At 50.6% G+C, this 25150-nt stretch overlaps 1 protein-coding gene across 1 annotated transcript in view; it reads right to left on the bottom strand.

Annotated features, from left to right (window-relative positions):
- LOC147099632 (voltage-dependent T-type calcium channel subunit alpha-1I-like) overlaps nt 1–25150 on the bottom strand; it is a 259865-nt gene that overhangs the window by 6638 nt on the left and 228077 nt on the right. The window contains exons 30-34 of the mRNA XM_085969212.1: nt 23072–23193; nt 19129–19488; nt 17256–17402; nt 14952–15089; nt 13232–13412 (exon numbers count right to left, since the gene is read on the bottom strand). Coding sequence (XP_085825338.1) covers nt 13232–13412; nt 14952–15089; nt 17256–17402; nt 19129–19488; nt 23072–23193 — 948 coding nt within the window. The remainder of the gene's footprint in view (nt 1–13231; nt 13413–14951; nt 15090–17255; nt 17403–19128; nt 19489–23071; nt 23194–25150) is intronic.

Here is a 25150-nt window from a genome sequence, read left to right as displayed (position 1 = left end):
CCCTCTTTGCTGTAGCCTTAACGTTTAAGCATGGACGCAAGGGGAGCCTGGAAAGAGCGTGGGGGAGGTAAAATGACACGTAGAAACAGTTTTGAGCCAATCAAAATAGGAGTTTCTGTTCTCTAACCTCTCTCTCTCTCTCTCTGTCACAATCTTTTTTGTCCCCAATTTTATCAGTACTACATGGTTAGGGCTCCTCTGAACGTTCTCTTTGCTCCTGCTAAAGACAGACTTTTATTTCTCCAGCGCCTTTCACCACCTCAGGACGTCCCAAAGTGTTTCACAGCCAATGAAGTACTTTTTGAAGTGTAGTCACTGTTGTAATGTAGGAAACGCGGCAGACAATCTGCACACAGCAAGATCCCACAAACAGCAATGTGATAATGACCAGATCATCTGTTTTAGTGATGATGGTTAAGGGATAAATATTGGCCCCCAGACACTGGGGAGAACTCCCCTGCTCTTCTTCCAATAGTGGCCGTGGGATCTTTTACAGCCACTTGAGGGGGCAGACGGGGCCTCGGTTTAACGTCTCATCTGAAAGATGGCACCTCAGACAGTGCGGCACTCCCTCAGTACTGCCCCTCCGACAGTGCGGCACTCCCTCAGTACTGCCCCTCCGACAGTGCGGCGCCCCTTCAGTACTGCCCCTCCGACAGTGCAGCAATCCCTCAGCACTGCCCCTCTGACAGTGTGGCGCTCCCTCAGTACTGCCCCTCCGACAGTGCGGCGCCCCTTCAGTACTGCCCCTCCGACAGTGCAGCAATCCCTCAGCACTGCCCCTCTGACAGTGTGGCGCTCCCTCAGTACTGCCCCTCCGACAGTGCGGCACTCCCTCAGTACTGCCTCTCCGACAGTACAGCACTCCGTCAGTACTGCCCCTCCGACAGTGCGGCGCTCCCTCAGTACTGCCCCTCCGGCAGTGCAGCGCTCCCTCAGTACTGCCCCTCCGACAGTGCTGCGCTCCCTCAGTACTGCCCCTCCGACAGTGCGGCGCTCCCTCAGTACTGCCCCTCCGGCAGTGCAGCGCTCCCTCAGTACTGCCCCTCCGACAGTGCGGCGCTCCCTCAGTACTGCCCCTCCGACGGTGCTGCGCTCCCTCAGTACTGCCCCTCAGACAGTGCAGCACTCCCTCAATACTGCACTGGGAGTGTCAGCCTGGATTATGAGCTCAAGTCTCTGATGGATTTTTTACTGTTGCGAGATGTGGGAGCCGGTGAACCCCATTGAGGCTCACGGTGATTACGTCTGTGACAAGTGTCTGCTGCTACAGGAACTCCAGCTCCGTGTTGATGAGCTGGAGTCTGAGCTTCAGACACTGCGACACATCAGGGAGGGGGAGAAGTACCTGGACTCTGTGTATCAGGAGGTGGTCACACCTATGAAGTTAATTAATTCAGATGTAGCCCATGGTCAGGGACAGGACGGTGTGACTACGAGTGAGGCAGGTACGGGGATCCAGGAGGTAGAGCTGGAGGAGCCGCAGCCCTTGCTCTTGTCCAACAGGTTCGAGGTTCTTACTCCCTGTGGGGACAGGAGCAGGGGCTGCAGGGAGGATGAGCAACCTGGCCACAGCACCGTGGAACGGGGGGCCATTCAAGAGGGGGGAGTAAATAGAAATGTTGTAGTGGTAGGGGATAGTATTATTAGGGGGATAGATAGAGTTCTCTGCAGCCGAGAGCGAGAGTCCCGAAGGCTGTGTTGCCTACCCAGTGTCAGGGTTAAGGTCATCTCCTCTGGGCTGGAAAGAAACTTGCAGTGGGAGTGGGTGGATCCAGTTGTCATGGTCCATGTTGGTACAAACGACGTAGATAGGACTAGGAAGCCGGTTCTGTTAAAGGAGTTAGGGGTCAAATTAAAAAACAGAACCTCAAGGGTAATAATCTCTGGATTATTACCTGAGCCACGAGCGAATTTGGCTAGGACAAATAAAATTAGAGAGTTAAATGTGTGGCTCAAAGACTGGTGTGGGAGAAATGGGTTTTGCTTCCTGGGACACTGGCACCAGTACTGGGGCAGGAGGGAGCTGTTCCGTTGGGACGGGCTTCACTTGGCCAGTGCTGGGACTAGAGTCCTGGTGGATCATATAACTAGGGCTGTCGAGAGGGCTTTAAACTAGCCAGTGTGGGGGAGGTTCCTAGAGAGCAAATAATAAAAATGACAACAGAGAAGGTCATAGACTTAGGTAGCAATGGGGAAATTAAAAACCAGAGCATGTCAGGAAGGGGCAGAAGGTATGGAGTAAAAGGTAAAGTAATAAAAAGGGCAAAAGCAGGAACTAAGTGTCACAAAACACATTTGAAAGTTCTCTATCTGAATGCATGTAGCATTCGTAACAAAATAGACGAGTTAATGGCACAAATAACTACATATGGGTATGATCTTGTGGCCATTACAGAAACATGGCTGCAGGGTGACAATGCCTGGGAATTAAACATACCAGGTTATTTAACGATCAGGAAGGACAGGCAGGAAGGAAGGGGAGGTGGGGTGGCTATGTTAATAAAGGAAGGAATCACTGTAATACAGAGAAATGATATTGGGTCAAAAGATCAGGATAATGAAACAGTTTGGGTGGAGGTAAGGAATAATAAGGGGGAAAAAACACTAGTGGGCGTAGTCTATAGGCCTCCGAACAGTTGCAACTCTGTTGGACGGAGTATCAATCAGGAAATAGTTGAGGCTTGTAATAAGGGAACATCTATAATTATGGGGGGTTTTAACTATCATATTAATTGGACAAATCAAATTGGGCAGGGCCGCCTTGAGGATGAGTTCATTGAGTGTATTAGGGATGGGTTTCTTGAGCAGTATGTAACTGAACCGACCAGGGGGCAAGCAACCTTAGATCTGGTCCTGTGTAACGAGACAGGATTAATTAAAAATGTCCTAGTAAAGGATCCCCTTGGAATGAGTGACCATAACATGGTTGAATTCCATATTCAATTAGAGGGTGAGAAGGTTGGTGTAGTGTATGTACCTTTAAAAGCCCCTGTGTACTGTAATACCGGTAGTGACCACTCGGGTAAATAAGCCTGTATAGTGTCTTGTATCTTTTAGTTCACCTCCAGACTTTGTTCAGTAAACACCTGTTAAACCAACTCCTGCATTCTGTGTCTCCATTAACACACGGATACAACAGTGGTGACGAATTGGAAATGGACTTACCTGCAATTCGGCAGCACCTCAAGGAGATCGATTCCTCAGACGAAGGTCGAAGAAAAAAAAAACCGAAAAAAAAAACTGTGGTTTCACCAGCTAGCCGGGCTGGTGGCAGGTACTGCACTAATCCTTCCTGGGCGGCGGGCTGGGGCTCGATCGGGTGGCTCTGCAGCGGGGCCGAGCAGCGAGTCGGAAGGCGGAGGCAAACAGAGACGGAGGGTGGAGCACTCAGGAGACGGCCGGCGCTGCAAAGCAGGTCGGCGTTCGGACCAAGCAGAGGGAGGGAAAAGTCCCAGAGAGTCCGGCGGGAATGAGTCTCCAACTATCAAAAATATCTGTGTAAATAAAAACCACGGAGAACAGCGTTGTCAGCAGTGGCAGCGGCGGGAAAGCGCGGGAGGCGCCATTTTTTCTCGGCAGGGAAGAAAGGAAAGTGCGGGAGGCGCCATTTTTGATTTTCAGGATGCCAAAGACTGGCAATATTACTGCTTTCGATAGTAATATAGAGGATTGGACCACATATGTGGAAAGAGTGGAGGTATATTGCACAGCGAATGAAGTAGAGGATGATAAAAAGGCATCGGTACTTCTAAATCTGATGGGCGCAAGTACATACGGGCTGTTACAAAACTTACTCACTCCAGCCAAACCGATGGACAAGAATTTTAAGGAGATTGTTGATACCCTACAGGAGCACTTAAACCCAACACCGCTGCTGATAGCGGAACGATTCAAATTCTTCAGGAGGAATCAGCAGAAGAATGAAAGTAACGCTGATTACCTCACCGAATTAAGAAAGCTGTCAAAGCACTGCCAATTCGGGGCAGGACTGGCAGATTCTCTACGAGACAAATTCGCCTGCAGTCTCCTAAGTGAAGGAACACAGAAAAGGCTACTTTCTGAGAAAGATTTGACACTAGACAAGGCTTTCAGTATGGCTGTATCATACGAAGCAGCAGCAAGAGGAGCTGCAGAGATACAGGAAAAGCCACAGGACTTCGGCACCCATGAAATGACACGAGGTTGAGAGAGATGTTATCGCTGCGGCAGATCCACCCATGACCAGAGGGGCTGCTGGTTCAAGGACAAAGCATGCAGGCAATGCGGAAAGATGGGACATATTGCACGTGTATGCCGATCTGGAAACAAAAAATCCACTGACAGAAAAAAAAATCAATAAGGAAAAGTACAGAAAGGGACAAATGATGACGGACAGTAGCTCCGAAGACCAGAAGAGCGATAGCGACTCCGGAAACAAGAGACTGAGCTGTCTCAAATTACATAATGTAATTGCCAAAGAAGATTACCAGACCATTTGGGTTACCCTCACGATAGCGGGGTCCCCAGTTAAAATGGAGCTAGATACAGGATCAGCTCTGACCGTCATAAGTCGACGGGATTACGAGCGGCTATTTCCGCATATACCTTTGAAAGACACATCCATTATCTTGAAGACATATACGGGGCAGAAAGTATACCCCAGAGGGAAAATAAGAGTGCCTGTTGTATACAACGGCAAGGAAATACAGAAGTTGTATTTATACGTTCTGCAAGATTGTGGTCCACCGCTGTTGGGACGTGAATGGATCAGGAAGATACGTTTAGACTGGCACTCCATTCAGGCACTGATGGTGACCAGTAAGAAAAAAAACGATGGTGATGTCATACCTGAACGATTAAAAGACATCTTGGCCAACGCCAAAGAAGTGTTTCAACAGGAACTAGGAACCTTGAAAGGCGTCACTGCCTCAATAAAAGTGGAAGATGCAGCAATTCCCAAGTTTTTTAAGGCAAGGCCGGTGCCATACGCAATTCGTCCAGCAGTCGAGGCAGAGCTGGAGAATTTGGAAAAGGCAGGCGTGTTATCCAAGGTAGATTGGAGCGAGTGGGCAACACCCATCATCCCGGTCATGAAGAAAACGTTGAATAATGATAAATCTGAAGAACAGAGAAAAATTCGCATCTGTGGGGACTTCAAGGTGACTGTAAACCCGGTCCTTCACACGGTACAGTATCCTCTTCCGAGGATAGAAGATATTTTCGCCTCACTATCCGGAGGGAAACGTTTCACCAAAATTGACTTGGCACAGGCATATCTACAGATGGAGGTTGAGGAGGCCTCTAAAAAGTATCTCACGATAAACACACACAAAGGCCTGTACCAGTACAATCGACTGGTTTTCGGACTAGCATCAGCTCCAGCTATCTGGCAAAGAGCTATGGAGCAAGTCCTCCAAGGGATTCCGGGGACTCAATGTTACCTAGACGACATCCTTGTAACAGGAGAAAACGACAACGAGCACCTTGCCAATTTGGAGCAGGTGCTCACTAGACTGAGAGAACGGGGCCTACGAGCAAATCGCCCCAAGTGCGAATTTTTCCAGAAACAAATATCATATTGTGGCCATATAATTAACGAAGAAGGGTTGCATAAGTCACCTGAAAAAATTGAAGCGGTCATAAAAGCCCCAGCACCTGAAAATGTCTCACAATTAAGGTCGTTCCTGGGATTGATAAATTACTATCATAAATTTTTACCGAACTTGTCAACTGTTCTGCACCCTCTTAATGCACTGCTACAAACGGGAGTAATTTGGAAATGGAGCGAAGACTGTAAACGTGCCTTCCATAAATGCAAAGGCTTGATCACGTCCAAGGAAGTGTTGGCTCATTACAACCCATCACTGCCAATCAGACTGGCGTGCGGTGCATCCCCTTACGGCGTAGGAGCGGTATTATCGCATAGATTCCCTGATAGCTCGGAGTGGCCGATAGCTTTTGCGTCACGCTCATTGAACTCAGCTGAGCGTAGCTACGCCCAGATTGACAGGGAAGCACTCAGCCTGGTGTGGGGAGTGAAGAAATTCAACCATTACCTACACGGACAAAAATTTACCTTATTGACTGACCATCAACCCCTCGTCTCCATATTCAACCCTAAAAAGGGCGTTCCCATTATGACAGCACAAAGGCTACAGAGGTGGTCCCTTTTCCTAGGGGCACACCAATATGACATAGAATACAAAGGATCAAAACAGCATGGGAATGCTGACGGTTTATCGCGCCTACCGTTGCCAACGGTAGAAGAGGCACCTACAGTGGACGCAGTGGAGATGTTCCACTCAACCATAGTGGAATGTCTACCAGTAACAAATTCTACCATTGAAAAGGAAACGAGAAATGACCCGACTCTCTCACGAGTCTACGATTTAATGGTGAAGGGATGGCCAGCACATGGCGAACCACTGTTGCCAGCATTCTCGCAAAGAAGAGAACAGCTGTCAGTGTGCCGAGGAACCTTGATGTGTGGATCCAGAGTGGTGATTCCACCCAAACTCCAGGATAAAGTGCTAAAGGAGCTTCACGAGGGGCATCTGGGTGGAGTGAAAATGAAGAACCTAGCCAGAGCGTTTGTGTGGTGGCCAGGTATCGATGGAGACATCGAAGAAATGACCAAGAGCTGTCTAGGATGCCAGAAGGTCCAAAACGCCCCACCACAAGCCCCTCTACATCCATGGGAGTGGCCCTCATCTCCATGGCAAAGGGTACATATCGACTTTGCTGGTCCATTTATGGACTCAATGTTCTTAATCGCGGTTGATGCACACTCCAAGTGGCCGGAGGTAATAAAGATGTCCTCCACCACCACGGAAAAAACCATCACAGTATTAAGGACCATATTTGCCAGGAATGGGCTGCCTGAACAGATCTGTTCTGATAATGGACCGCAATTTGTGTCCGAAGAATTCAGGAGGTTCTTAAAAAACAATGGGGTTAAGCACTACACGTCCGCCCCATACCATCCCGCCACCAATGGATTAGCTGAAAGGTTTGTCCAGACCTTCAAGAAGGCCATAAAGGCCATGGGTAATGAAGACATAAATCTACAACATAAGGTAGATAACTTCTTGTTTGCATACAGGAATGCAACACATGTGGTTACAAACCAAACTCCCGCCATGATGTTTTTCAATAGAAGACTAAGATGCCGGCTGGATTTGATCAAGCCAAATATCAGAAGGGACGTAGAGAACCGGCAATTTCAAGGCATGAATGAAAGGCCAACTAGAACCTTCCAGATAGGTCAACAAGTTTTGGCCCGGGACTACCGTACCGAGAAATGGCAGCCTGGAACTATTTGCACATGACTAGGACCGCTGATGTATACCGTGGACATTGGAGAAAGCATAATAAGGCGCCATGCTGACCAGATCATAGAGTCATCCGAAAAGGGACAACCTACACCACAACTCTATACACCTAATGATGAAGCAGAGATACCCACAGTATCTACCTCCGATCCGGTGATACTGGAACCAGATGAACCCGACACTGGCATTCAAGCCGAATCGACCTTGCCAAAAGAACCTACTACACCACCGAAAACTACTACACCACCGAGGCATTATCTGGACCGAGTCAGGAAGCCTCCAGAGAGACTGACTTATAATTGATTAACTGCAGCAAATGTGTAGATTATTGTTCTTGTAAACATGTTAATTAATGATTACTTAAAATGTTATGTACTAATTATCTAAAAGGGGAGGAATTGTAATGTATGTACCTTTAAGAGCCCCTGTGACCACTCGGGTATATAAGCCTGTATAGTGTCTTGTATCTTTTAGTTCACCTCCAGACTTTGTTCAGTAAACACCTGTTAAACCAACTCCTGCATTCCGTGTCTCCATTAATACACGGATACAACAGTTGGATCTCAAACAAGCGTGCTAAGCTTGAATAAAGGAGACTATGAAGGTATGAGAGCGGAATTGAGTAGAGTGGATTGGGAAAATAGATTAAAGGGTAAGACAATACATGATCAGTGGTGTACATTTAAGGAGTTATTTTACAACTTCCAAAAAATATATATTCCACTGAGAAGAAAAGGGTGTAAAAGAAAAGACAGCCATCCATGGCTAAGTAAAGAAATTAAGGATAGTATTCGACTAAAAACAAGGGCATATAAGGTAGCCAAATCTAGTGGGAGGATAGAGGATTGGGAAAACTTTAAAAGACAGCAAAAAATAACAAAAAGATTGATTAAGAAAGGGAAGATAGATTATGAAAGTAAATTAGCAAAAAATATAAAAACAGATAGTAAGAGTTTTTATAGTTATATAAAAAGAAAAAGGGTGGCTAAAGTAAATGTTGGTCCCTTAGAGGATGAGACCGGGAAATTAATGGTGGGAAATATGGAGATGGCAAAAACACTGAATGAATATTTTGTATCAGTCTTTACAGTAGAGGACACTAAGAATATCCCAACACTGGACAAACAGGGGGCTATAGGGGGGGAGGAGCTAAACACGATCAAAATCACTAAGGAAGTGGTACTCGGTAAAATAATGGGACTCAAGGCGGATAAATCACCTGGACCTGATGGCTTACATCCTAGGGTCTTGAGGGAAGTGGCGGTAGGGATTGTGGATGCATTGGTAATAATTTTCCAAAACTCCCTGGACTCAGCAAAGGTCCCGGCAGACTGGAAAACTGCTAATGTAACACCCTTATTTAAAAAGGGCAGTAGACAGAAGGCTGGAAACTATAGACCGGTTAGCCTAACATCTGTGGTAGGTAAAATTTTGGAGTCCATTATTAAGGAGACAGTAACAGGACATTTGGATAATCATAATTTAATAGGACAAAGTCAGCATGGTTTTATGAAGGGGAAGTCATGTTTGACAAATTTGCTGGAGTTCTTTGAGGAAGTAACATATAGGGTGGATAAAGGGGAACCAGTGGACGTAGTGTATTTAGACTTCCAAAAGGCATTTGACAAGGTGCCACACAAAAGATTATTGCTTAAGATAAAAAATCACAGGATTGGGGGTAATATTCTGGCATGGATAGAGGATTGGCTATCTAACAGAAGGCAGAGAGTTGGGATAAATGGTTCATTCTCAGACTGGCAATCAGTAACTAGTGGTGTTCCGCAGGGGTCAGTGCTGGGTCCCCAACTCTTTACAATCTATATTAACGATTTGGAGGAGGGGACCGAGTGTAACATATCAAAGTTTGCAGATGATACTAAGATGGGAGGGAAAGTAGTGAGTGAGGAGGACATAAAAAACCTGCAAGGGGACATAGACAGGCTAAGTAAGTGGGCAGAGATTTGGCAGATGGAATACAATACTGGAAAGTGTGAGGTTATGCACTTTGGCAGGAAAAATCGTAGAGCAAGTTATTATCTTAATGGCAAGAAACTGGAAAGTACTGAAGTACAAAGGGATCTGGGGGTCCTGGTGCACGAAACTCAAAAGGTTAGTATGCAGGTGCAGCAAGTGATTAAGAAGGCCAATGGAATGTTGGCTTTCATTGCTAGGGGGATAGAATATAAAAATAGGGAGGTATTGCTTCAGTTGTACAAGGTATTGGTGAGACCGCACCTGGAATACTGCGTACAGTTTTGGTGTCCATACTTAAGAAAGGACATACTTGCTCTCGAGTCAGTACAAAGAAGGTTCACTCGGTTAATCCCGGGGATGAGGGGATGGACATATGAGGAGAGGTTGAGTAGATTGGGACTCTACTCATTGGCGTTCAGAAGAATGAGAGGTGATCTTACTGAAACATATAAGATTGTGAAGGGGTTGGATCGGGTGGATGCGGGGAGGATGTTCCCGATGATGGGTGAAACTAGAACTAGGGGGCATAGTCTTAGAATAAGGGGCTGCTCTTTCAAAACTGAGATGAGGAGGAACTACTTCACTCAGAGGGTGGTAGGTCCATGGAATATGCTGCCCCAAAAAGCTGTAGAAGCTACATCATTACATAAATTTAAAACAGAAATAGACAGTTTCCTAGAAGTAAAGGGAATTAAGGGTTACGGGGAGCGGGCAGGAATTTGGACATGAGTCTAGGTTCGGATCGGACATGGCCCTGTGGGTAGCGGAGCGGGCCCAGGGGCCATGTAGCCTGATCCTGCTCCTATTTCGTGTGTCTAATTCTGTTAGATTCAGGAGATGGTTCTGTGATAGTAGATTGGCGGTTAGGATCAGATCAGCCATGATCTTATTGAATGGCGGAGCAGACTCGAGGGGCCGATTGGCCTACTCCTGCTCCTATTTCTTATGTTCTTATGTTCTTATGTTCATTATTTCCCAGGACTCCATCAGTCTTTCCTTCCTCTTACAGGCTTTTATTACCCAATCTTGGTGTCACCAGATCACTAATTTCTAGTTTGGTGCCAGCTTGGCTCAGTTAGTAACACTCTTGCTTCTGGTGCAGGAGATCATGCATACCAAGGCCATACCTCGAGGGCCTCAGCACATGATCTGTGACATGAATCAACTGAGTGGCCTGCGGGTGGCGCTGTCCAGGGAGAGTATAAATACTCGGGCACGGGCCCAGCTTGCGCAGGACATTCTTAACAGGAACTAGTGAAGGACACAACTAGACCTCCATGTTGTAAAACAGTTGAGTAAAGCTTTGCTTAACGCTTCGACCAAGTGCCTAGTAGTTTTCTTACGTCAATCTGTGCTAACACTTCAGTGAAGTACTGAGAGATTGCAGCAACGCAAGAGGCGCTGTCCCTCAGGTAAGACGGTAAATCAATCGCCAGCTCTGGTGTTCAAGGTGGACATTAAAGGCCCCTTGCCACTATTGGAAGAGTTCTCCTGGCCAAAACTCCACCCTCAACCAACATCAGCAAAAACAGATTAACTGATCGTTCATCTCATTGCTATTGGTGGGACCGTGCATAAAACAGCCCATCATGTTTACTGATATATCAATAGTCTCTGCACTTCAAAGCGATGCACAGTACGGGATGTTGCTCAGAGACACGATATCGGAATGCAAGTTCCTTCTTTCTATATCTGATCTTCTCTTTTCCACCTTCGGGCTCTCCTTCACTCGGGACCTACTGCTGGATTACGGGACATTTGGGGAAGTGGACTTGTCACAAGAACTCCTCGAGGCGACGACGGTGCCTCTTTAAACTTCAGTTTCATCGTGTCCTTTCAAAAACCGGTCATTAACATCCAATCCCCACTTCTGATGGGAGCATGCGCCACACATCAAATGGCATAGTTGGTGTGAAATTGATAGTTCAGTTAAATTAAATTGAAATAAAAACAGACACTCTTATTTATGAGATTTCTACTTTAATATTTATCCAGGGATTTTACAGATTAAGACCTTTTAGTGGTCCCTGCTCGAGAGAGTGCAATCAAAGCTAGCAGCATAAAATATAACTTGACTCCGTGAACACCTAATTACAAAGCCTTTGGGCCCAGTACATTCGAGATTCATTATTTCTCCATGACTCTCCACAATTTGATGCGAATTGATAAAAAGTCAGTCGTTCGGTCGAACCTTTCTGACGGTGTCCACACAACCAGTACTTTAAATTAAAACATGGCCCTGCCAGCTTACCTTTTTTTAAAAGTTGGTGCCTAGTATGTTCGTGAACGAAAAAACAAAGTTTGAGATCCACAGAGTGGTCGCTTTGTAAACACATTGTAAAGTGTGGTTCTGAGCCACACTGACCGGGTTTGAATCCTGTTGTGTTCATTGATGACAGAAAGAAAGACTTGCATTTCTATAGCGCCTTTCACGACCACCGGACGTCTCAAAGCGCTTTACAGCCAATGAAGTACTTTTTTGAAGTGTGGTCACTGTTGTAATGTGGGAAACGTGGCAGCCAATTTGCGCACAGCAAGCTCCCACAAACAACAATGTGATAATGACCAGATAATCTGTTTTAGTGATGTTGGTTGAGGGATAAATATTGGCCCCAGGACACCGGGGAGAACTCCCCCCTGCTCTTCTTCAAAATAGTGACCATGGGATCTTTTACATCCACCTGAGAGAGCAGGCGGGGCCTCGGTTTAACGTCTCATCTGAAAGACGGCACCTCCGACAGTGCGGCGCTCCCTCAGTACTGCCCCTCTGACAGTGCGGCACTCCCTCAGTACTGCCTCTCCGACAGTGCGGCGCTCCCTCAGTACTGCCCCTCTGACAGTGCGGCACTCCCTCAGTACTGCCCCTCCGACAGTGCGGTGCTCCCTCAGTACTGCCCCTCCGACAGTGCGGTGCTCCCTCAGTACTGCCCCTCCGACAGTGCGGCGCTCCCTCAGTACTGCCCCTCCGACAGTGCGGCGCTCCCTCAGTACTGCCCCTCTGACAGTGCGGCACTCCCTCAGTACTGCCTCTCCGACAGTGCGGCGCTCCCTCAGTACTGCCCCTCTGACAGTGCGGCACTCCCTCAGTACTGCCCCTCCGACAGTGCGGTGCTCCCTCAGTACTGCCCCTCCGACAGTGCGGCGCTCCCTCAGTACTGCCCCTCCGACAGTGCGGCGCTCCCTCAGTACTGCCCCTCCGACAGTGCGGCGCTCCCTCAGTACTGCCCCTCCGACAGTGCGGCGCTCCCTCAGTACTGCCCCTCTGACAGTGCGGCACTCCCTCAGCACTGCATTGGGAGTGTCAGCCTAGCTTTATGTGCTCAAGTCCCTGGAGTGGGATTTGAACCCACGACCTTCTGACTCAGAGATGAGAGTGATACCCACTGAGCCACAGCTGACACCTAAGCTGCTACAATTATCCTCAGGACCGTTGGCCAAGGGAGGGAGTGGGAAATTAATCAGGGTTATTGGTGCCCCCCCCAATCATGGCTCGGAGGTATGACTTATTTTGTGTATCGTGTGCAATGAAATCTTTATATACCAGTTTATCATTTTTCCACGCGCAGTGAAGCGGTGAGAATTCTCCCCTCCACTGGGAACAAGTCTGCTTGGTGTCCTGGTTGGGGAGGGAACAAATCAGAGAGGGTTCCTGCTCCCGATTGCAATCTGGTGATGCCGACTGCAAGGTAGACGTGCGAGGTGAGGCAAAGCGTGTTGAAATGCGTGCCGGCGCCACTCCGGTGTAAATGAAGCCCTACCCTCCCCCCTTTAATTTCCAGAAATGAGGGCGGGGCAGATGAGCTCACTGCCGGGTGGAGGACAGCCCCTTGAAGGGCAAACCGCCAATCCGCAGGGAGCGCTGGCGGAGAAACACGAGGCGACCGTTACTAACCGCGAAAACAATAAATAAATAAGTGAGAGCAAGACTCAGAATAATTGCTCACCTGCAATCTGCTCTGTGGGCACTGGCTGTGTCTCTGTAATGCTTTGGCCCGAAGCTGAATTCTCGACTTGTGAAATGTAACTGTTGTTTGGCAGTGAGGTTGTTCTGTATATCGCTGTTTCCTTCACTGTTAGCACATTGGTGTTGCCATTGTCAGCAACACCAGGGCGGTCTGCTCCTTCCTGTTAACATGAAGCACATGCACTATTACGTTTTTCTTGAGGTGCAAAGAAATTCCTCACCCTCAGTGCCCCCCTTAACAACAAATTGCATTTATACAGCGCCTTTAACACAGTGGCACCAAGAGCAGGTCAGAGGCTGGGTATTCTGCGGCGCGTGTCTCACCTCCTGACTCCCCAAAGCCTTTCCACCATCTACAAGGCACAAGTCAGGAGTGTGATGGAATACTCGCCACTTGCCTGGATGAGTGCAGCTCCAACAACACTCAAGAAGCTCGACACCATTCAAGACAAAGCAGCCTGCTTGATTGGCAGCCCATCCACCACCTTAAACATTCACTCCCTCCACCACCGGTGTACCGTGGCTGCAGTGTGCACCATCTACAAGATGCACTGCAGCAACTCGCCAAGGCTTCTTCTGCAGCACCTCCCAAACCCACAACCTCTTCCACCTAGAAGGACAAGGGCAGCAGGCGCATGGGAACACCACCACCTCCAAGTTCCCCTCCAAGTCACACACCATCCTGACTTGGAAATATATCGGCCGTTCCTTCATCGTGGCTGGGTCAAAATCCTGGAACTCCCTCCCTAACGGCACTGTGGGAGCACCTTCACCACACGGACTGCAGCGGTTCAAGGCGGCGGCTCACCAGCACCTTCTCAAGGGGCAATTAGGGATGGGCAATAAATACTGGCCTTACCAGCGACGCCCACATCCCATGAATAAATTTTAAAAATGTCCCAAGCCGCTTCACAGGAGCGATTATCAAACAAAATTTGACACCGAGCCACATAAGGAGATATTAGGGCAGGTGACCAAAAAGCTTGATCAGAGGGGTCGGTTTTAAGGAGCATCTCAAAGGAGGAGAGAGAGGCGGAGAGGTTTAGGGAGGGAATTCCAGAGCTCAGGGCCCAGGCAGCTGAAGGCACGGCCGCCAATGGTGGAGCGAAGAAAATCGGGGTGATGCACAAGAGGCCAGAATTGGAGGAACGCAGATATCTGGGAGGGTTGTAGGAGCTGGAGGAAGTTACAGAGATAGGGAGGGGGGCGAGGAGGCCGTGGAGGGATTTGAAAACCAGGATGAGATTTTTAAAATCGAGGCGTTGCCGGACTGGGAGCCAATGCAGGCCCCGTGCCTGATCCTAGAAGGAAGCCGTGTCAGCTGTTCCAGTCCCTGGACTCAAGATGTTGCAGGAAGCCTACCCGCAGACAGATCACAGGAGATCAGGGATCCTCCCAGCAAGACCACCAGAAACTGGTCACTCGATTCCCAATTGCTGGTTACGGGATCTTGCTGTGCGCAAACTGGCCACCACATTTGCCCACATAACAAGCCACTGCACCTCAACGTAGTTCATTGCATGCGTGACACTCTGGGACATTTCTGTGAGCAGCTGCTGTATGTCGGGAGATCTCACTGATGCTGGATGATCTAAGCCCAACCCCTGTAGGACCCATGCCCCACCACACAAAGCTCTGCCAGGGAGTCGGCCGCACCTCGGCAGTCTGACTGCTCTATCTCTTAGCCGCCTTGCACATACCTTTTCATCACATTCCCTAGTGATCAGCTGAGGTACGCTGTCATCGGAGCTCAGGTCATCGGCCAAAGCAACGGATGATGACTTGTCCGAGAGGACGTCAGAGGTCAGGGAGAAAGCTTCTATCTCGGCGAGGTGAACCTGGAAAGACACAGTAGGTTCCAATAAGACCTGGCCAGTCACCTCTGGGACCGGGGTTCCAATCCAATCCAGACAGATTGGATGAAAGGTCTTCCTCCTGGAAGGCCTTCATTAGGGCAAAAGAACCAGGGGGGAGATGAGGAGAAATTCTTTTTACGCAGCGAGTTGCTGTGATCTGAACTGCGCTGCCTGAAAGGGCGGTGGGAGCAGATTCAATGGAAACTTTCAAAAGGGAATTGGATAAAGACTTCAAGGGGGAAAAAAAGATTCGACAATGGGTGGTATGGCACTAATGGGATCGCTCTATCAACGAGCCAGCTTGGCCTCCTTCTGTGCTGTATGATACTATGAAATGAGGTTAGTCACAAAGGAGAGTTTGACACAATATGACAGAATGTATTATGCGAATGTGTGGCTCACAGCTCTATAATTAACCATCACACTGTTCAAACATTCTCTCACCTCTCTCTCTGTACAGTGTATTATCTCATTGTCCCCTGATTGCAGTTGGAGTGGAGAGAAGGCTCCTGGCGGATTTTTTTTTTGACTGAGATTGTAGAAGATTGAGAACAAAGGACATGATTCTTAATGCATGAGATAATACACAGGCAGTCCGCACATCTCTTGTGAAGCAATTATTGCGCATTTGAACTTCTTCCAGGCTGAACATAAGTTGTTTGGGAAGACTGGTGTTTAACTTGTTACTGTTCCTCAGAGAAGGCTGAGGGGCAACCTGATAGAGGTCTTTTGAGATTAGGAAGGGGTTTGATAGGGTAGACAACAACAACAACAACAACTTGCATCTATATAGCACCTTTAACGTAGTAAACCGTCCCAAGGTGCTGCACAGGAGTATTTTAAGACAAAAAATTTGACACCGATCCACATAAGGATAAATTAGGGCAGGTGCCCAAAAGCTTGGTCAAAGAGGTCGGTTTTAAGGAGTATCTTAAAGGAGGAAAGAGAGGTAGCGAGGCGGAGAGGTTTAGGGAAGGAATTCCAGAGCTTAGGGCCCAGGCAGCAGACGGCACGGCCGCCAATGGTGGAGCGATTATAATCAGGGGATGCTCAAGAGGGCAGAATTAGAGGAGCGCAGATATCTCGGGGGGTCGTGGGGCTGGAGGAGATTACAGAGATAGGGAGGGGCGAGGCCATGGAGGGATTTGAAAATAAGGATGAGAATTTTGAAATCGAGCCGCTGTTTAATTGGGAGTCAGTGTAGGTCAGCGAGCACAGGGGTGATGGGTGAACAGGACTTGGTGCAAGTTAGGACACGGGGCAGTGAGCACAGGGGTGATGGGTGAACGGGACTCGGTGCGAGTTAGGACACGGGGCAGTGAGCACAGGGGTGATGGGTGAACAGGACTCGGTGCGAGTTAGGACACGGGGCAGTGAGCACAGTGGGTGATGGGTGAACAGGACTTGGTGCGAGTTAGGACACGGGGCAGTGAGCACAGGGGTGATGGGTGAACAGGACTTGGTGCGAGTTAGGACACGGGGCAGTGAGCACAGGGTTGATGGGTGAACAGGACTTGGTGCGAGTTAGGACACGGGGCAGTGAGCACAGGGGGTGATGGGTGAACGGGACTGGGTGTGAGTTAGGACACGGGGCAGTGAGCACAGGGGTGATGGGTGAATGGGACTGGGTGTGAGTTAGGACACGGGGCAGTGAGCACAGGGGTGATGGGTGAACAGGACTCGGTGCGAGTTAGGACACGGGGCAGTGAGCACAGGGGGTGATGGGTGAACAGGACTTGGTGCGAGTTAGGACACGGGGCAGTGAGCACAGGGGTGATGGGTGAACGGGACTTGGTGCGAGTTAGGACACGGGCAGCCAAGTTTTGGATGACCTCAAGTTTATGTAGGGTGGAATGTGGGAGGCCGGCCAGGAGTGTGTTGGAATAGTCGAGTCTAGAGGTAACACAGGCATGGATGAGGGTTTCAGCAGCGGATGAGCTGAGGCAAGGGCGGAGACGGGCGATGTTACAGAGGTGAAAGTAGATGGTCTTTGTTATGCCGCGGATATGTGGTCGGAAGGCGTAGATAAGATGTTTCCACTTGGGGTGGGTGAAGGTGCTGGAGACCAAAACTAGGGGCCATAAATAGAAGTTAAGTCACTAATAAGGACAGACACAGGCAGAAAAATACGAAAGACAAACTAATAACCTCTTGCTTGTCGTGATGGCAGTTCCTGCACATGGGTGATGATGTGTAATGGTGGAAGATTGATCCAGACAGGTTGTCAATCATCAATAGTTCATTCTCGATAGAATCTCGTATGATTAGCGAGACACTGTCCAGCCACAGATTCTCCTGTAGTGTTAGAAAAAAGACATGGAACAAACCTTTCATCCAGACAGAGCCTCTTTCTATTCTTTATTGTTCTGTACACTTGTGTATATATATTTTAAATATGTAAATTTCTTGCCCTCCTCACCCACCAAATTTAGAACTTAATTTCTTTCCCTTCTTTGGACGCCGGCCCCTTGTTTTCTATTATTAATTCCCTCGAGGCACGGACTATACCTGGGCTCGCGAGCACCACGGAACCCGAGCTTGACGGACAATGTGGCTGATATTCCCCTCTCTAGCTATGGCTCACTGAGGCTATGTGTAGTACTCCCACAGTTACCCTGGCTGAGGTCAGTTAACCCAGTGCTGACCAGGGCTCGAACCTGGGGCATTCCTTGGGCAGCTCGTTGTGGATCTTAGCTTGGTGTGAGAGAGCGAAAGTGAGGTTAGGCTAAAGGACGGGGGTTGGGGAATTGGAGGCAGTAAATTCCAGTCTTCCAATCCAAGCAGCAGCAACCTCAACTGAAGCAGGCCAGAGCGTCCTATTCTACTAGTCAAGAGAGTCAGAGGTACAGTTGGTGTGTGGGTGGGGAGGACAAAAAAATACTTAAAACATCTTAAAAATGAATGAACAGAAACATAGGAACAGAAGTACACCATTCAGCCCCTCGAGCCTGTTCCGCCATTCGATGAGATCATGGCTGATCTGCGACCTAACTCCATCTACCCGCCTTTGCCCCATATCCCTTAATATCTTTGGTTAACAAAAATCCATCAATCTCAGATTTAAAATTAACAATTGATCTAGCATCAATTGCCGTTTGCGGAAGAGAGTTCCAAACTTCTACCACCCTTTGTGTGTAGAAGTGTTTCCTAATTTAAGAACATAAGAAGTAGGAGCAGGAGTAGGCCATACGGCCCCTCGGGCCTGCTCCGCCATTCAATAGGATCATGGCTGATCCGAACCTAGACTCACGTCCACTTCCCTGCCCGCTCCCTGTAACCCCTAATTCCCTTATCAGCTAGGAAACTGTCTATCTCCGTTTTAAATTTATTTAATGTTGCAGCTTCCACAGCTCTCTGGGGTAGCAAATTCCATAGATTTACTACCCTCTGAGTGAAGAAGTTTCTCCTCATCTCAGTTTTGAAAGGGCAGCCCCTTATTCTAAGATTATGCCCCCTAGTTCTAGTCTCACCCATCAGTGGAAACATCCTCCCCGCATCCACCCGATCAAGCCCCCTCACAATCTTATATGTTTCGATAAGATCACCTCTCATTCTTCTGAATTCCAATGAGTAGAGTCCCAACCTACTCAACCTTTCCTCATACGTCAACCCCCTCATCTCCGGAATCAACCGAGTGAACCTTCTCTGAACCGCCTCGAGAGCAAGTGTATCTTTTCTTAAATATGGAAACCAAAACTGTATGCAGTATTTCACTCCTGAAAGGTCGGGCTCTAATTTTTAGACTCTGCCCCCTAGTCCTAGACTCCCCAACCAGCAGAAATAGTTTCTCTCCATCTACCCTATCTGTTCCCCTTAATATCCTGAAATCTTCAATCAGATCACCCCTTAATCTTCTCAATTCCAAGTTTGTGTAATCTCTCCTCGTAACCTAACCCGTGCAGTCTGGGTATGATTCTGGTAAACCCACGCTGCACTCCCTCCAAGGCCAATATATCCTTCCGAAGGGTGTGGGGCCCAGAACTGCTCACGGTGCTCCAGGTGTGGTCTAATGTTCGGTTACCTGTGCAGGCGAGATGTGTTTCCCTGGATCTTGCCGCTCTCCTTTCTTCTTGGGGCCCTTGTCCGGAGCGGTCCCGGGACCGGTTCCGGTCCCGCTCCCGCTCCCGCTCCCGGAGGCCGACAGGTTGGTTGGCTGGCCGCACAGGCCCTGGGCCATCTCCAGTTCGATCTCCGCGTCCAGCTCCGCGTCCTCCTGGGCCTCCTTGTTGCTGTCGTCGAGATGCTTCATGAGGACCGCGACCACCACGTTGATCAGCACGAACTGAGCCGTCAGCACAAAGCTGACAAAGTAGAGAGGCGAGATGAGCTGAAGGTTGTTGAGGCAGGTCCGGTCATCGCTGGAACAATCACGGAGAGTATCCTAGGCAAACAAAGAAAAGAAAGGACTTGCATTTCTATAGCGCCTTTCACCACCTCAGGACGTCCCAAAGCGCTTTACAGCCAATGAAGTACTTTGCTGAAGTGTAGTCACTGTTGTAATGTAGGAAACGCAGCAGCCAATTTGCGCACAGCAAGATCCCACAAACAGTAATGTGATAATGACCAGATCACCTTTTTTATTTAAGTGATGTTGGTTGAGGGATAAATATTGGCCCCAGGACACCGGGGAGAACTCCCCTGCTCTTCTTTGAAATAGTGGCCGTGGGATCTTTTACGGTCACCTGAGAGAGCAGACGGGGCCTTGGTTTAACATCTCATCCGAAAGACGGCACCTCTGACAGTGCGGCGCTCCCTCAGTACTGCCCCACGGACAGTGCAGCGCTCCCTCAGTACTGCCCCACGGACAGTGCAGCGCTCCCTCAGTACTGCCCCTCCGACAGTGCAGCACTCCCTCAGTACTGCCCCTCCGACAGTGCGGCGCTCCCTCAGTACTGCCCCACGGACAGTGCAGCGCTCCCTCAGTACTGCCCCACGGACAGTGCAGCGCTCCCTCAGTACTGCCCCTCCGACAGTGCAGCACTCCCTCAGTACTGCCCCTCCGACAGTGCGGCACTCCCTCAGTACTGCCCCTCCGACAGTGCGGCGCTCCCTCAGTACTGCCCCTCCGACAGTGCGGCGCTCCCTCAGTACTGCCCCTCCAACAGTGCAGCACTCCCTCAGTACTGCCCCTCCGACAGTGCAGCGCTCCCTCAGTGCTGCCCCTCCGACAGTGCGGCGCTCCCTCAACACTGCCCCTCCGACAGTGCGGCGCTCCCTTAGTACTGCCCCTCCGACAGTGCGGTGCTCCCTCAGCACTGCCCCTCCGACAGTGCGGCGCTCCCTCAGTACTGCCCCTGCGACAGTGCGGCGTTCCTTCAGTACTGCCACTCTGATGGTGCGGCGCTCCCTCAGCACTGACCCTCCGACAGTGCGGCACTCCCTCAATACTGCCCCTCCGACAGTGCGGCGCTCCCTCAGTACTGCCCCTCCGACAGTGTGGCGCTCCTTCAGTACTGCCCCTCCGACAGTGCGGCGCTCCCTCAGTACTGCCTCTCCAACAGTGCAGCACTGCCTCAGTAATGCCCTTCTGACAGTGCGGCACTCCCTCAGTACTGTCCCTCCGACAGTGCAGCGTTCCCTCAGTACTGCCCCTCCAACAGTGCAGCACTCCCTCAGTACTGCCCCTCCGACAGTGCAGCGCTCCCTCAGTACTGCCCCTCCGACAGTGCAGCGCTCCTTCAGTACTGCCCCTCTGACAGTGCGGTACTCCTTCAGTACTGCCCCTCCGACAGTGCGGCGCTCCCTCAGTACTGCCCCTCCAACAGTGCAGCACTCCCTCAGTACTGCCCCCCGACAGTGCAGCACTCCCTCAGCACTGCCCCTCCGACAGTGCAGCGCTCCCTCAGTACTGCCCCTCCGACAGTGCGGCGCGCCCTCAGCACTGTCCCTCCGACAGTGCGGCACTCCCTCAGTACTGCCCGCTGACAGTGCGGCACTCCCTCAATACTGTCCCTCCGACACTCCCTCAGTACCGCCCCTCCGACACTCCCTCAGTACTGCCCCTCCGACACTCCCTCAGTACCGCCCCTCCGACACTCCCTCAGTACTGCCCCTCCGACACTCCCTCGGTACTACCCCTCCGACACTCCCTCAGTACTGCCCCTCCGACACTTCCTCAGTAATGCCCCTCCGACACTCCCTCAATACTGCCCCTCCGACACTCCCTCAGTACTGCCCCTCTGACAGTGCAGCGCTCCCTCAGTTCTGCCCCTCTGACAGTGCGGCGCTCCCTCAGTACTGCCCCTCCGACAGTGCGGCGCTCCCTCAGTGCTGCCTCTCTGACAGTGCAGCGCTCCCTCAGTACTGCCCCTCCGACACTCCCTCAGTACTGCCCCTCCGACAGTGTGGCACTCCCTGAGCACTGCCCCTCCGACAGTGTGGCGCTCCCTCAGCACTGCCCCTCCGACAGTGCGGCACTCCCTCAGTACTGCCACTCCGACAGTGCAGCGCTCCCTCAGTACTGCCCCTCCGACACTCCCTCAGTACTGCCCCTCCGACACTCCCTCAGTACTGCCCCTCCGACAGTGCGGTGCTCCCTCAGTGCTGCCCCTCTGACAGTACAGCACTCCCTCAGTACTGCCCCTCCGACAGTGCGGCGCTCCCTCAGTGCTGCCCCTCTGACTCAGGTCCTGGAGCAACAAAGGGCAGTTTCACTCTAACAGTAATGGGCTAAATCCCGGCACAGAGAGTGTTAAAGGTGACAATTATCCCCGCTATTTCTTTTTACTTAATAACCCCATTGGGTTATTAACAGCACAGAGAGAAATTTGGTACACGCCTGTTACATGTTCACAGGAGAACAGCACCGATCGTATTGCCACCCAAATAACATGAAATGGCTGGAGGCTCCACACACACACACACTCACACACTCACAGAGGGACACACACTCACAGAGGGACACACACACACACAGAGTGACACACACACAGAGGGACACACACACAGACACACATACACAGAAGCACACACACTCAGAGGGACACACACTCACACAGAGGGACACACACACACTCACACAGAGGGACACACACACACTCACAGAGGGACACACACACAGAGGGACACACACACACACAGAGGGACACACACACTCACAGAGGCACACACTCACAGAGGGACACACACATGGACACACACAGAAGCACACACACTCACAGAGGGACACACACACACTCACACAGAGGGGCACACACACAGAGGGACACACACACACACACACAGAGGGACACACATACTCACACACACTCACAGAGGCACACACTCACAGAGGGACACACACATGGACACACACAGAAGCACACACACTCACACAGAGGGACACACATACTCACACACACTCACAGAGGCACACACACACAGAGTGACACACACACAGAGGGACACACACACAGACACACACACACAGAAGCACACACACTCAGAGGGACACACACTCACACAGAGGGACACACACACACTCACACAGAGGGACACACACACACTCACAGAGGGACACACACACAGAGGGACACACACACACACACACACACACACACAGAAGCACACACACTCAGAGGGACACACACACTCACAGAGGCACACACTCACAGAGGGACACACACATGGACACACACAGAAGCACACACACTCACAGAGGGACACACACACACTCACACAGAGGGGCACACACACAGAGGGACACACACACACACACACACAGAGGGACACACATACTCACACACACTCACAGAGGCACACACTCACAGAGGGACACACACATGGACACACACAGAAGCACACACACTCACACAGGTCCCTTCAGCACAAAGGCCATCCACTGTTCGCACCAGGCTGACGAGCAGTGCTGTGTTCGCCCTCCGCAGGATTCCAGCTCTGACACTGCCACCAGGAGGCTCTGCTGCACTTTCCCAACCTGCCCAAGAGCAATGATGAGAGTGTGAAATAAATTCCCAGCTTCCTACCTTCATTATCCCATTCCAGTTGTCCCCGGTTGACACCTGGAACAACGTCAGGAACGCCATGCCGAAATTTTCGAAGGTAGCGTGGCGGCTCATCCCCTCACAGGGATGGTCCTCGTTGCAGACTTGGAACCAAGAAAGAAAGAGAAGGTGTTAGACATGAAGGCACAGCCCGTCACCTGGAGACGGGGTCGGGACCAAACTGGCGGTGATTCCGCCATCCGGCACACGCGCTGGGAAGCAGAGAATCGTGGGCCGTGTGCCGGTGATTTTCCGAGATGCGCTACCGTGAATGCAGCTCCTAACTGGGAGCGTTGTATTGTGGAACGATCTCTGCTGTTCACTAATTCCAAACCCCAAGAGCAACTTGACATGAATCTTGTTATTCATGTGGAAATGACTTATGAAATAATACGGGGCGGCCTGCGGGTGGCGCTGTATAAATACTCGGGCACGGGCCCAGCTTGCTCAGGACATTCTTAACAGGAACTAGTGAAGGACACAACTAGACCTCCATGTTGTAAAACAGTTGATTAAAGCTTTGTTTAACGCTTAGACCAAGTGCCGAGTAGTTTTCTTATATCACAACTTCTAGCCCATTCTCCCAATTCTATGGGCTGTGATCACCAGGCAGGGAGGGGTGATGAAGCCCTTGGGAGTGAAGAAGATAAAACAACCAAGTTTCCGCTGAATGCCTTCCTCCCTGTAAAGAAAGAACTTGTATTTCTCCAGCGCCTTTCACCACCTCAGGACGTCCCAAAGCGCTTTACAGCCAATGAAGCACTTTTTCAAGTGTGGTCACTGTTGTAATGTCGGGAAACGCTGCAGCCAATTTGCGCACAGCAAGCTCCCACAAACAGCAATGTGATAAATGATCAGATCATCTGTTATAGTGATGTTGGTTGAGGGATAAATATTGGCCCCCGGACACCAGGGAGAACTCCCCCTGATCTTCAAAATCTTTTACGTCCACCTGAGAGGGCAGACGGGGCCTCGGTTTAACGTCTCATCTGAAAGACAGCACCTCTGACAGTGCGGCGCTCCCTCAGTACTGCCCCTCCGACAGTGCAGTGCTCCCTCAGTACTGCCCCTCCGACAGTGCAGTGCTCCCTCAGTACTGCCCCTCCGACAGTGCAGTGCTCCCTCAGTACTGCCCCTCCGACAGTGCAGTGCTCCCTCAGTACCGCCCCTCCGACAGTGCAGTGCTCCCTCAGTACTGCCCCGCCGACAGTGCAGTGCTCCCTCAGTACCGCCCCTCCGACAGTGCAGTGCTCCCTCAGTACTGCCCCTCCGACAGTGCGGCGCTCCCTCAGTACTGCCCCTCCGACAGTGCAGTGCTCCCTCAGTACTGCCCCTCCGACAGTGCGGCGCTCCCTCAGTACTGCCCCTCTGACAGTGCAGTGCTCCCTCAGTACTGCCCCTCCGACAGTGCAGTGCTCCCTCAGTACTGCCCCTCCGACAGTGCGGCGCTCCCTCAGTACTGCCCCTCCGACAGTGCAGTGCTCCCTCAGTACTGCCCCTCCGACAGTGCAGTGCTCCCTCAGTACTGCCCCTCTGACGGTGCGGCGCTCCCTCAGTACTGCCCCTCCGACAGTGCGGCGCTCCCTCAGTACTGCCCCTCCGACAGTGCGGCGCTCCCTCAGTACTGCCCCTCCGACAGTGTGGCCCTCCCTCAGTACCGCCCCTCCGACAGTGCAGCACTCCCTCAGTACTGCCCCTCCGACAGTGCAGCGCTCCCTCAGTACTGCCCTGGTGTGTCAGCCTGGCTTTTTGTGCTCAAGTCTCTGGAGTGGGGACTCGAACCCTCAACCTTCTAACTCAGAGGCGAGAGCGCTGCCCACTGAGCCACGGCTGTACCACGGCATTCAGAGTCAACCATGTAGTGTGGGACTGGAGTCACACATAGGCCAGACCAGGTAGGAAGGCAGCAGCTTCCCTGACAGACATTAGTTAATCAGTTGGGTGTGTACAACAATTCATGGCCACTTTAAGTGGTGCTAGGCCAGAAACTGAACTCAGTTTCCCAACTTGCCAATGGTGGGATTATGACCTCACAGCCTCTCGATTGCTGGACCATTACCA

Source organism: Somniosus microcephalus, chromosome 28 (assembly GCF_052327205.1).
Source record: "Somniosus microcephalus isolate GS21.2 chromosome 28, FLI_Smic_1.0, whole genome shotgun sequence".
Taxonomy (NCBI): domain Eukaryota; kingdom Metazoa; phylum Chordata; class Chondrichthyes; order Squaliformes; family Somniosidae; genus Somniosus; species Somniosus microcephalus.
This window is presented reverse-complemented; position numbering and strand designations above follow the sequence as displayed.